Here is a 12245-nt window from a genome sequence, read left to right as displayed (position 1 = left end):
TGGGGGTTGAGCTTCGGCTCTATAATCCCTCCTCTCAACTGTCAATCTACTGATTACAGATTCCTGAATGTATTGAGCTCTTATAATATCTACATTTGAAACTGTGTGTGGAGTCATCCTCCGCCACATCACTGTGTAATGCATTCTATTCTAAGTGAGAAGTTACTAATGGTGTACAGTACTTGTTATTGCGGATCACCTGAGCAAAATGGTCTGTGATTTGAATGAAAGATTTTCCAATTTGAAAAATTTGTTTTCTACCTTGGATAACTCAGCTAATGCTAATGGACTGAAGTGTGGTGGCTTTGTAATGTCAAGAAGAATTATCAGACATGCAAAACGATGACTCATTTAGAACCTTATTTAAAATAAAAGGAACAGTGTTATGGCTCTGCAGTGAAAGAGCCAAATATCCATACACGAGTAATTTAGCAAGAAAATTACTGTTGCAGTTCGGAGTTCATATTTGGTTGAAAGTGCGTTTAGTGCTGTAAGTGATCTATTGTTACAAGAAATTGACAGGATATTACAAACCATGGTGAGTTGAGATTAAAATTGACCAAATTACCACCTAAAATAAAAATACTTTGCAGCAGACACCAAGTGCAAGGATTGTATTGATGTTTATTTTACTTTCCAGAACTGAGCTTGCTTTATGTTTTGGATGCCACAAGCACGATGTCATTTATTAGAATTTGTTATATATTCTGACAACTTCATTTTATTTATTGTCATTTAATGTTGTATAGGCTATTATTTATTTTTCATCGTTAATTGCAATGCAAATATATTTCATTTATTGTAATTTAAATCATACATTTAATTACATTCTTATGTACATGTTTGAAGTATGTAGTTTAAATAGGCCATGAAATTGAAACTGAATTCTCTTAACGGCATCTATAATATACACATACACTACTGTATATAGCTCCTCAACCAAGGGAAAAATTAAACCATTTTAAGTGCTCAGGTGAGGCAAGGATCAAAAAATGTTGGGAAACATTGCTCTAACTGCATACAGAAATATATTCATGTGAATATAGTATTAAAGATGAGTACAGTATTAATTGTGCATAGAATGAATTTGATGAATAATAAATTAAAATGAATGAAAAATAAACTTTAAGCCACATTTGTAAACTGATGAATGTTTTTTAATTAATACAAATGTGTTTGTGATCATCATATTTTTGTAAAGTGATTTAAATAGTAAATTATTGGGGGGGCATTCTCACATCTCTCTCGTTCTCTCTCACAGCTCGTATCCAAGTATCTAGGTGAGGTATCCTACCAGTTGAGTGTTGGCGATGACATGACAGACAGCATATATAGGTGAGACCTACTCCTCAGTACTCCATGTGTGTTTAGTTGCTTGTGGAATGGATACTTCGATATGTCTTCCATCCAATTTAGCTAATAATTTACTAACTTTTAGTTAGTAAAGTACTAGTTAGTAAAGTACTTTTAGTTAGTAAAGTAACTTTACTAAAGTAAAGTAAAGTTAAAGGTTAGTACTCTGATTTAAATTCTATATAATGTCTATCTGACCTCTGATATAGCATTATATATAATGGGTCAGTATCATTTCTCTCAATATTCTAATTATTACTTTGACCTCATTTATGAATGGCACAGCAAATTGTATTTGGTTGTACTTCCACCTTGCATTTGACTTGCTAGAATTTTCTGAAATTTGTTAACTTTATTTTGATTGCCATTAATGTAAAGTAGAATGCTTGTAAGATACTGCATGCATAACTTTGTCAAGCACACGTCACTCGGAAGCGTGATGCTCCTGGCAGCTCAACAGTGATGAGGGTTGTCATGGTTCTCTCTTTACTAGTGCTTTTGGCTTCCAGCTCCAGTATTCTGGTGGAGCCATACCCTCTGTAACCCATTGTTAAATGAAATACTTTAATACAATTTGTAATGATGATACTGAACAATGTTACACATGTACATCATAATATTGCAGAACAGGTGTTTTATTGTATGGCCACAATTTTCTGAGTCAGTCTGATGTGGTTGTGTTGATGATAAAATGCACATCACATTCAACTTTGGGGTTAATTTTCCTAATGTAAATACCTCAGTTATTACAATTAAATTTTTGCTGTTAACTTCTCAATACTCTCCAAGCACATAGGTAAGCCCAACTTACTACTAAGGCTCCATATATACTTTCCTTGGTCATAATGAAATATGTGGAAAGGGAATTTATTTCTGTGGGAGCCCTTTGGTGGCACCCTGTAGCTAGCTCGCCGAGATTGCTCCACACTACAAGGCCCATCAGTTCTGGGAGCTCAGTTTGGCCTACTAAGGACCAGAGCCAGAACTTGGCCTTTCCACCCTTCCCTCCATTTCACGAGGCAGAGAGCAAATGACATTCGGCCATTTCACATAGAAAGCATCCAGAAAGTCGGCAAAGCTTTACAAAGAACTTCTGGGTTCACAAGACATAAGGCCATGAAACTGCAAAACTGCTCCAAAACAATTCAATTTAAACAAAAGAAATCACATGAAACAAGCTAGAACCCATTAATTCTGAAGGCCACCACAAGGTTGGTCTGGAGGTTGATTCAGCATCAGCAAGCACTTTAGTTCAGTTTTTGATGCCTTGCTAACAGCAATGCAGCATAAAACCCAACATTGAGTGTAGTGAAACACCTCTCTGATAAAACCCCAGGTGGCTCCCTGTCTCCTTCCCTCCCTTCCATGTTTGTCAGTTCATTGCAGTGTTTTCCTGCTCGTGAAGTGCATACTGATGCTCAACCAAGCTTTATCCACCTGTTGGCAGCATTTGGTTCCAACAGGTTCCAGCTAGTTTAGTGCTGGAGTGAAGCACTAAAGTTTAGTGAACGAGTGAACCTTGTTCACTCGAGGTTCAAAACAAATATTTGTTTTGTTTTCATTTACTGTAATTGTTTAGAGAGCTGTTTGGCAGTTGCATGGCTTCGAGTCTTGTAAACCCAGCAATTTTCTGAAAAACTTTGCTGGCTTTCTGGATGCATAACTGGTGAAATGGCACAATGTCATTTGCTCTTTCTGCCTCGTGTGGGGGAGGGGGGGGCTGGTTCTGGCCCTGGTAAGTCAAACTGAGCTCATGTGACTGATGGGCCTTGTAGTGTGGAGCAATTTGAGTGAGATAGCTACAGGAAGTCACAGGGGCTCTATCAGAAAAAGGTGTTTCATTAAATTTAACACTGGGTTTTGAGGCCCTGCTATATTGTATATTTCTATATAAACATTAATATGTAATGAATTTAAAATTACTATAATTGGTCTTTTAGTGTGCTTTAGTGAATACATTTAGATATACAAAATATATTTGGTATTTATCTTTTATAATAATTACAATAGTTTAAGAATGAGTTAATATGATGCTACTTTTGTACACACATTACGTGCCTGTACACATTAACATTATTTCTGGTTGGTTTTTTAGGATATATTAACTTAGGCTTTGCATTTCTAGCCAGCTTCTGTCATTACTTGATACAAGGATTACAGAATAAATGCATTTTGGAGCTAATATTTTTAAATTCATGCTGCATGCAGAGCTTCAAAAACCTTAGCGGACATTGCTATCCAACCTTTTACAATTTCTTAAATGTTTTCTTGTTTCTAGTGTTTTGTTGAGCTTTGTATGCCTTATATTATATTTATCTACTGCCATCCCAGGTAAATGGTTGGGATGTAATCAGGAAGGAATGTGTCAGATGGAGTGACGAGTCTTTGGTGTCTTTGGCTATACGCAAGAATCATTTTAACATAGGTGTATAAAGGCTTAGTGGGATTGTTGTAACCAGGTAGTAAATTATTTAATTCAAAGATATGATTTATCCACTACTTGATATGATGGTTCCAACTTTCGTTTATAAATTCAGGTTGACAAAATTATCGTCAAAGCTTGTGCGTATGTGTGAGAATGCACAGTTGTTATTCTGTTGTATTCCTGAGGAAGCAACATATCAATCCTAGTTGAGTAGGGAGAATAATATTTGGTTCTTCTTTACTCTTGATTCTACCAAGGGCCATTAGCAGTGTTTTTATTTGATCAAGAAGAGCTATTTTATCATTTTTAATTGGTTGAGCAAGTAAAACTCGCATTGTGCTGTCAATGGTGATACACTTAGAATGTGAGAAGCAGAGCTGACATTCCTCTGACCTAAACTGATATAACTGCAGAGAAAGCACAAAACTAAAAAAAATTATCACATTAGAGAAAATAGAGATGCAGAACAGTGTTGATTTTAATGCATTTTGAGTTTGACTGGACAGAACTGTCATGGTGTGTAAGAGATAGTCACAAAGAATTAACCTAAAAAACAATGAGGTTAATATGTATTATAGCTTATTCTGTTTCTAGAAATTTTGCATTCATTCTTGTACTTTTCTATTAGTTGCCTAATTATTATAATCTCTCATTAGAATTATCAAGTGGAGCAACCCTCTCTATGACTCGGGACTGGATACTGATGATGAATCTGTGGATGTTGTGTGGACAAACCCTCTCTATTGTGACACGCTTGACTCTGGCACATGAAGGAAATATTCAAATGCATGGCGCGAGGATTCAAAAGGCTTCTTGCTAATCTGATACGCTTTGGGTCATGGCATGGGGTGGCTGCGGTGAAGTTCTTGTTATTTCTGCTTTGTGCATAGGCAAATAACATTGCATGCTACTGGCTGCTTAAAGTCTTAAGTTATTGATTTTAATCTTATTGAACACCAATTCTCCTCTCATTTAAGACGATGAAAGTACACATTAGTTTGACTTGTATTTACAGAGATAATTGTTTCTGTAAAACCCATTAGTTATTCATTGTTCTGTCATTATTCATTATAATCTGTTTTCTTTTATAGCGATACCAATAATTTTTGGTGCAAAACCTAAGGTTATTAATGACATTGAAATTGAATAAAATATTTAATCAAATTTAATGAACTGAGAGGAAAATTATCACCAATTTAGCACTAATGCCCTTTAACAATACCCATACACTAGTATTTGAATTTAACAAAGTTTCTATTGTATGCATTACTGTTTTTATAAGTGAAATGTTAATAGTTGCATGTACTAGTTTTGTTTTTGTTACATTTACTTTTTTTACTACTTTCAGAATTTGAAGTACAATATGTACTTTAAATCCTCCATACCAATTAACAAGTTTCTCTTCATTACTTCATGAAAAGTTACATGCTCAGATTTCTTAATATATGCAAAGTTCTGGTCCTGTTGTAATGTAGTTATCTCGGTGAAATTACATTTAGTTCGGACAGCTTTGCCCATTTGCATTTTTTAAGTTTGTTATTTAGCGTTTTGTATGCTTGTGACTTGTGTTTTATCGTAATATTGAATATAGCTGAAACGTTCTTCACAGATCTCAAGACATCAGAATGGAAATTTCACATTAAAATCTTTAAACCAAGTGGAATAATCCTCCATCCAAGTTATGGTATAACTTGAATTATTTTTGGAAATGTAATCAACACTGTCCAGTACTTCATGGTGAATCACTATAGAGCTCGGTAAATTTTTATAGTACAGCAATATTAGTTATAATTAATGTAGGACTTTATTATTTAATATATTTTTGTGTTCATATAATACTCTTGTATAGACACAGTTCATTTGTTTTCTGTCTATTGACTTTTATCCATGGGGTACCCTATCTTCACAGTGTACACTTTGCTTTGGGTACCCTTTCTGTCCATTGTAAAGTACTTATTTGTTCTGGGTACCTGTTCTGTCCAGTATACTGCTAGCTTTGGGTGCCTGTTTTGTCCAGTATGCAAATCTTTTTTCTGTGAGCTGCAATCTGTTATGGATACCTTTCCATTTACTAGACGTGTTTTTGAGCGAGTGCCATTTGTTTTATCTCAAGCATGTGAAATAACATTGAGGTAATTGAAACCATCATGAGCAGAAAAAATGTTTGTTGCCAAAAATTTTAATGAGTGAAGAAGTGTTTAGTCCATTAGGTAGCTTCATTATACAAACATTACATAACATTTTGACATTATATTTCAGAGATGTAAAGTTTCTCATTAGTTTATCATGGGAACTTGGAAAATGTGTTCAGTTAATTCAAGGCAATAGAAAGAGCCCAATTAGATAGTGGGTAAAAGTAGCAAATAATTTATTAACATCCATTTGAAGTCTTGTCTTCATTGTATTAAATAAAAAAAAGAAATATTATTGGATGTTCAAATCTTAGGACAAGAAATGGGATGAAACAAATTGATGAAAACTTAAAAATCAATATTTTTGTCTTCCAGTAAGACAGCGAGGAAGGATATTACCGATGATATAGTAAATCATTTAAACAAGTCTGATTCTGTTTGCTGCATCATTTCTGACTTCAGTGTTCTGTCTGTCTTTCATAATTATGCAATTAACAATGGCATATACTGAGATCTGTATTCTGATGATATTTTGTATACACGAGCATTAGTGGCTCTGGAAAGCTTATGTCATGGGTGCAGCATTCTCTCTCTATATCTCTTTCTCTCTCATATATTGTGTGTGTGCATAAACTTGTCCATACAAGCTGTGATCTTTATTTTAAATTTGTAAAGGCTGTGATTGGTGGTGGTAGACTTGCATACTACTGATTTTACTGAATAAATTCAAAATTTTATATATATATATAATATAATGTGTGTATATATATATATAATACACATACATATACAATATAAGTACTGTATACAAAACCCTTGGGTAATGGGTTGTAATATCCCGAGTTTACTGTTTACCCGAATATTAAAAAGACTTGAAACAGAGGTACTGTATATGGAATAGCAATTTTAAAACTTTAATGGCAGTTACAAATCCTCTTAGGTAACAGGTCTTAGCCTGTTATCTAAGAATGTGTGTTTGTATAAATGCTTATAAATTTTCAACACTTAAATTGTTTAGTACTTTGATTAAGAATAAGAGCAATTGCCAGGTCAGCATCCTCCTTGGCAGTTGTATGTCTTGAGTGGTTTGGTAGTGAAATGTAAGGTGCACGCAATGAATGCCTTTTGATGTTGATCAGTCTTGGCCAGTTAACATTTAAAAGTATTTAGCATTTGTCGCTTAGTTCAATCCTTGACCCAGCACAGTCATGTAGGTGTTGGATCATGATCAAAATAACACATTTTTTTTTTTTAGCAAAGGATCTGTGATAGAGGGGCCAATACCTGTGGTCTTTGTTAATTGAAGTGCACACAGCTAACTCTTCACACACAACAAACTCTATGTATGTTTTTTTATTTAAACTATTAATGTATAATTTTTAAATGCTCAAAATGTTTGTTTAAAAATTCAAGATGTGTAAAGTGGAATCAGGTTTTTGAAGATTACTGAACTGTATTTTTAATTGTATAATTACTGAATTAACTATTTATAATGTAAATATCATGCAAATGATTTTATTTTTAAATAAAATAGTTATTTTTGTCACTTAGAATTCAGACCACTATGAACACTTGTTTCTGCTTAATTTTATTATCATATCTTCACATTAGGTAGTGAAAATAATGTTAACGGTTTAAAAATCGACTAACTTTCGGTAATATTAAAAACGGTTTTATTACTGATTGTAGGTTTGATAAAAACATCATTAACTTAAATGTGCAGGGTGGCAATGTATCTATGACTGTCTGGGGGATTTATTTCCTTTCTAAGCTACTGAGGAGCAACTTGTTAGGCACAGTGGGCCCACGATCTGTACAATTCTAGGAAATCTTGTACAGAACAACCGTAAGTTTATGTGGAGGGCTTGGTAATGTTCCAGAGACCTCCAGTTTGATTATTTCTCCCCCACTCATCTTGGTAAGGAATTTGTTGTCATGTATTGTATATTTTGTTTGAAGTGATGATTTTGTTAACACTTGCCCAGATGTAGTACATTCTGGCTCATTGTGATTGATAGAAGAATTGCTGGAGATTGTGTTTATTTTGTGAGTGTGGATAGTGGTTGGTTGTCTGAGGTTTCCACAGTTTTTTTACATATATTGGGTCTTTACCTTCATTCAAACACTGCCATTGTAGTAAGTTACTTCATTATTATTATTATTATTATTATTTTTTGTTTCCCACCTGAATTAAGCAAATCATTTTGAGGTCCAGATTTTTATATTAGTGACAGTGCTTTAGTGATACAAGAAACACCCAAATAAACTCCCATAACAATAATTATCCCATAACTATCGCATAATAATTATCCCATAACTATCGCATAATAATTATCCCATAACTATCGCATAATAATTATCCCAAACTCCCATAACACTAGGTTTTACTATTAAATACATTTTTACTGTGACTTTTTATTTATTTTGTTGGCATTCTTTTAATAGTTTATATTATACAATTATATTGATAGAACATGGATACTAGACGGGTAGATCTTGGTCGCCCACAGATTCACTGCTGGGAGAGAAGCAGAGATTCCTCTATCTGGCTTGACTGTGCTTTTGTTATTAATTCTGGAATATCCGCAATGAGGTGTTGTCTCGCACACAATGTTGCACATGTAAACATTGTTTTGTGTGTGTATGCTGCCTGGATTACCTCTCCAATATCTCTCCACACAGTAGAGTGCTGCTCTTTGTACTCTCTTCAAGCTGTTTCTCCTTACACCTTTTGTTTCTTTAAAAAATTTTACTTAAATATTCCTCTTCCTTATTTTCTCTCTATTACACATTTAGCTTTCTTCCCAACTGTTTCACTGTGTACTTAAAAACAAAATTACTTTTCTAATTGTTTTCTTGATTATTTTTGACATTTTAAAAAAGCTTCTGAAGAAGCTTTGTGGCCAGTGTGAAAGTGATAGTTTGTGATGGTAGCTAGTTTTCATTGTAAACCTTGAAAATATAATATAATTGACTGTAAATTAATCTAAGTTGTTGCAGAGTTTGTATCTCTTCTCTGTATGTGTAGAGCGAATATCAGTGGGAGATTGTTAAACCGTATTATGGTTTATGATACCAAATGATGTACAGTAGTGGGTGCCGGTTTGTGATTTTTGCACATAGTTTTTCCAAGCATTGCCATATTATTGTCAAGAAATAAGGTGTATCTTACGATTCACCTTTACATTGCACTTTCAATTACTGTACTGTACTGTAAGAGCTCGCTAATCCAAATTCCGGCAAGCCAAATCTTTGAGTAATCCGAATAAATTTGAGTGAGTTTTTGACTGCTCGACTCTAATCAAAATTTGGATTATCTACATTTCTGGAGCGCAGAAACCTAAATAAATTAAAATGATTAAATTTTTGTACTAAAATATGTACTGTGTAATATATATATATATTATATATATAATATAATATAATATAATTAAATTACCCCCGTACATGTGAACATTGCGACTAGTAGGTGCTAAAATAACAAACTTTTACTTCTTCTATTGGAACTTAAAATATTAGTTCTGTACAGCACTTAATCTTAGCCCATCCTCCTAAAATGAGAGTATAGTACTGTACTTGTGATATTACCCACATAGTTACTATGTCATGATGGACCAATAGAAAGCAGATTTGTATTATTGATTCTGGACAAATCAGGGAAAGTTTTTTTTTTATATTTGTTGCTAATGAAACTTAACCAAACCATCCTAGGCCTAATACACATTATAAGGTCTAATATAGTTCATATATGTGCTTTACTAGGCCTATGAATTGTTAATATAGTTGATATATAAATGCTTTACTAGGCCTGTGAATTGTTAAGTTTGGTTTTTAGCTTTATTTTTCTCGGCTATAAAAATAAGCTGCAAAATGTGGCTCACTGGAGCTCCATTACTTCATATTGGTACAATTAACCACATAGTTATAAAAACAGTTGTATCATTTCAGGAGGATGGGTTGTTCATGGGTCCATTCAGAGGTTTTTAAATGATGCCATAGTTTGCAAATAACGTGTATCTTACGTGTGTGTGTGTGTTACATAAAATTATAGATCATCATCACTATCAGAGTAAATAATGGCAGCTTTATGGAATTTTTATATTTATTTTTACCTAGTGATGCCCAATTAAGAGAATTTGTTTTAATATACTCCCATGCTCTTATTTAGTAAATGCTGCTATTTCAGTCATTGTATTATTGATAAATTGAAATGTTATATGCATATTCCTATCTGCATATATTCCTATGCAGTTAGGAATACTTGTATGCTATTAATAGACTAATCTTGATTTTATTATTGGTTGATTGCCAGAAAATCTGAAGTGTAACAAATGATTTAGGACTATATTGCCCTAGGGAAACTTCATTATTTTAGCATTATGGGTAAGAATCTTATGGGGGGTCTTCAAGTGTTCATAGTCTGTCTCGTGTGTGTGTGTGCCTAATAAAAGTAATCTCCCACAATGTCGCCTTCGATGGGGGAGGGTCATCGTTATTGTACCTGAGCGGTTTATTGATCGTTGTTATACAGGCACTGGGAGATACAATTTGTGGAATGTATAGAAAGAAGTGAAGTGTTAGGTGCAGTGTTGTTGGAAACGGCATTAATGATGACAATAATAATTAACAGCGCGATACAAAATAGTTACGATCTGCATGTTTGACAGGTAATTTCTTGTGCAACAAATATTTATTCACCAGCTTTCATGTTAACTGCAAGGTTAATGAAACATTTTGCATAATGTTATGTTTCAGTTAAGATTTACAGTATTTAGATGTATATAATATCCAGTAAGATTATTGTCTATATACAGTAGGATATCTAATATATTTTTTTTAGATTTAAAAAATAAATCTGTTTTCCACTTGTGCTATTGAGTATGAGAAAATAAGTTTTTTAATGCAAGCATTATAAAAGACAATAAATTAAGCAAGCATGTATTTTGTATCTTACCAATTTTGTATACAAACTTCCCTTTATATTGTCCATTTTATTGTGCCATCAGCTTCCAATAGGTTACCTACTATTTTTGTAATCTGAATTACTTCACAGAATTTTTATAAATGCAATTTACTGTCTCCTAGATTACACTGATTGGATGAGACACGTTACATATGTTCAATCATGATTTTATTCCTGTGGATCATATTTGCTTGCAAATGCTTCAATAACTTCAAAGCAGTTGTCTTTGAATTTCTTGAATGCATGGTTTTCTTGTGTATTAAGAATTCTAATTAGATGAATTTGTTTAGTTTAGATTTTGTTTTTATTTGACTTAGGGAACAATATTAGCCATTATTGCCTCAGTGAAGTTACTTTTAAGTATCTGATAACTCACTCAAATTGTGATATCAAAGTGGATGATTTTATTTTAGGCTGGTCATCAAAAAATACAATTTATGACCATACATGAGATACTGAATGTAGGTTACATGTACTTACATTTTGCTAAAGTACTGTAAAGTAAATCTGTAAAGTTGTTTTGCAGATTATAAGTAATATTTGTGTTTTGATGATGGCCTTGTCTGCTGTGCTGGGTGTTAGTGGCACCAGCATAGCACTCTCATGCACAGAATCTCATGCAGCAGACATCAGTAGTGCTCTGCATGTAACAGTTGTATCTGAATAATAAATCTTATTATTATTTTCTTTGTGTTACTTTCTTACAACTTGTAATTTTTGGGGTTATTGTGTGAAGAAGTTGCAGTAATAGCAAGGCATGATGTGTCTGCTTTGCTGCAACTTTTCCTAGTGTGCCTAGTATTATGAAGGATCCTGTGTAATAGTTAGCCAACATGGAGTGATGTATTCCTGTATTAAAAAGGTATGCATTTGTTATATAGCAGTTCCCATGGAGAAGTGGTAATACATCCTGGCATTTCGCGAGGGTGTTGGCATGGGTTCATATCCTGGCTGGGAAGGATTGGTTTGTTGCCAGTCCTAAACTTTAGCGTCTGTTCACCCAGCAGTGAATAGGTACTTGGTGGTTAAATAATTTGGCAGGTAGTATTCTGGGGTAAACTAGGATTAAGGACTCGCCCAAAATGCTATGCCTGCTAGTGGCTTTACAAGATTTACTGGGTGCAAATCCTTAACTGTAGCGTCTGTTTACCCAACAGTAAAATGGGTAGCTGGTTGTTAAATGATTTGGTGGGGTCGTATTCCGGGGAAATATTAACATTAAGGACCTGCCTAAAATGTTATGCATGCAAGTCTCTGTACAAGAATGTAAGGACTCTTGTATATACAAATATAAATAAATAAAATGCAAGAACTCCTGTATACACAGCATAAATAATAATATAAATAATAAAAGAAAATGTGCGGATGCGTG

At 33.7% G+C, this 12245-nt stretch overlaps 1 protein-coding gene across 15 annotated transcripts in view; it reads left to right on the top strand.

The window, feature by feature from the left end:
* The window catches only part of Mvl (solute carrier family member malvolio), a 45375-nt gene extending 39175 nt beyond the window's left edge, over positions 1-6200 (top strand). For 5 of the 15 annotated variants that reach the window (XM_045747338.2, XM_045747339.2, XM_045747340.2 and 2 more), the window contains exons 12-13: positions 1262-1335; positions 4435-4696. In XM_045747338.2, coding sequence (XP_045603294.1) covers positions 1262-1335; positions 4435-4549 — 189 coding nt within the window. In that variant the 3' untranslated portion in view covers positions 4550-4696. Of the gene's footprint in view, positions 1-1261; positions 1336-4434 lie in introns of all 15 variants that reach the window. The other 10 variants (XR_011224658.1, XM_069313156.1, XM_069313163.1 and 7 more) reach the window with 5 other exon arrangements.
* Positions 6201-12245: the final 6045 nt, after the last annotated feature.

The sequence above is a fragment of the Procambarus clarkii genome, chromosome 7, assembly GCF_040958095.1.
Source record: "Procambarus clarkii isolate CNS0578487 chromosome 7, FALCON_Pclarkii_2.0, whole genome shotgun sequence".
NCBI lineage: Eukaryota > Metazoa > Arthropoda > Malacostraca > Decapoda > Cambaridae > Procambarus > Procambarus clarkii.
The sequence above is the reverse complement of the archived record's forward strand: the minus strand, read 5'-3'. Positions and strand labels throughout refer to the sequence as shown.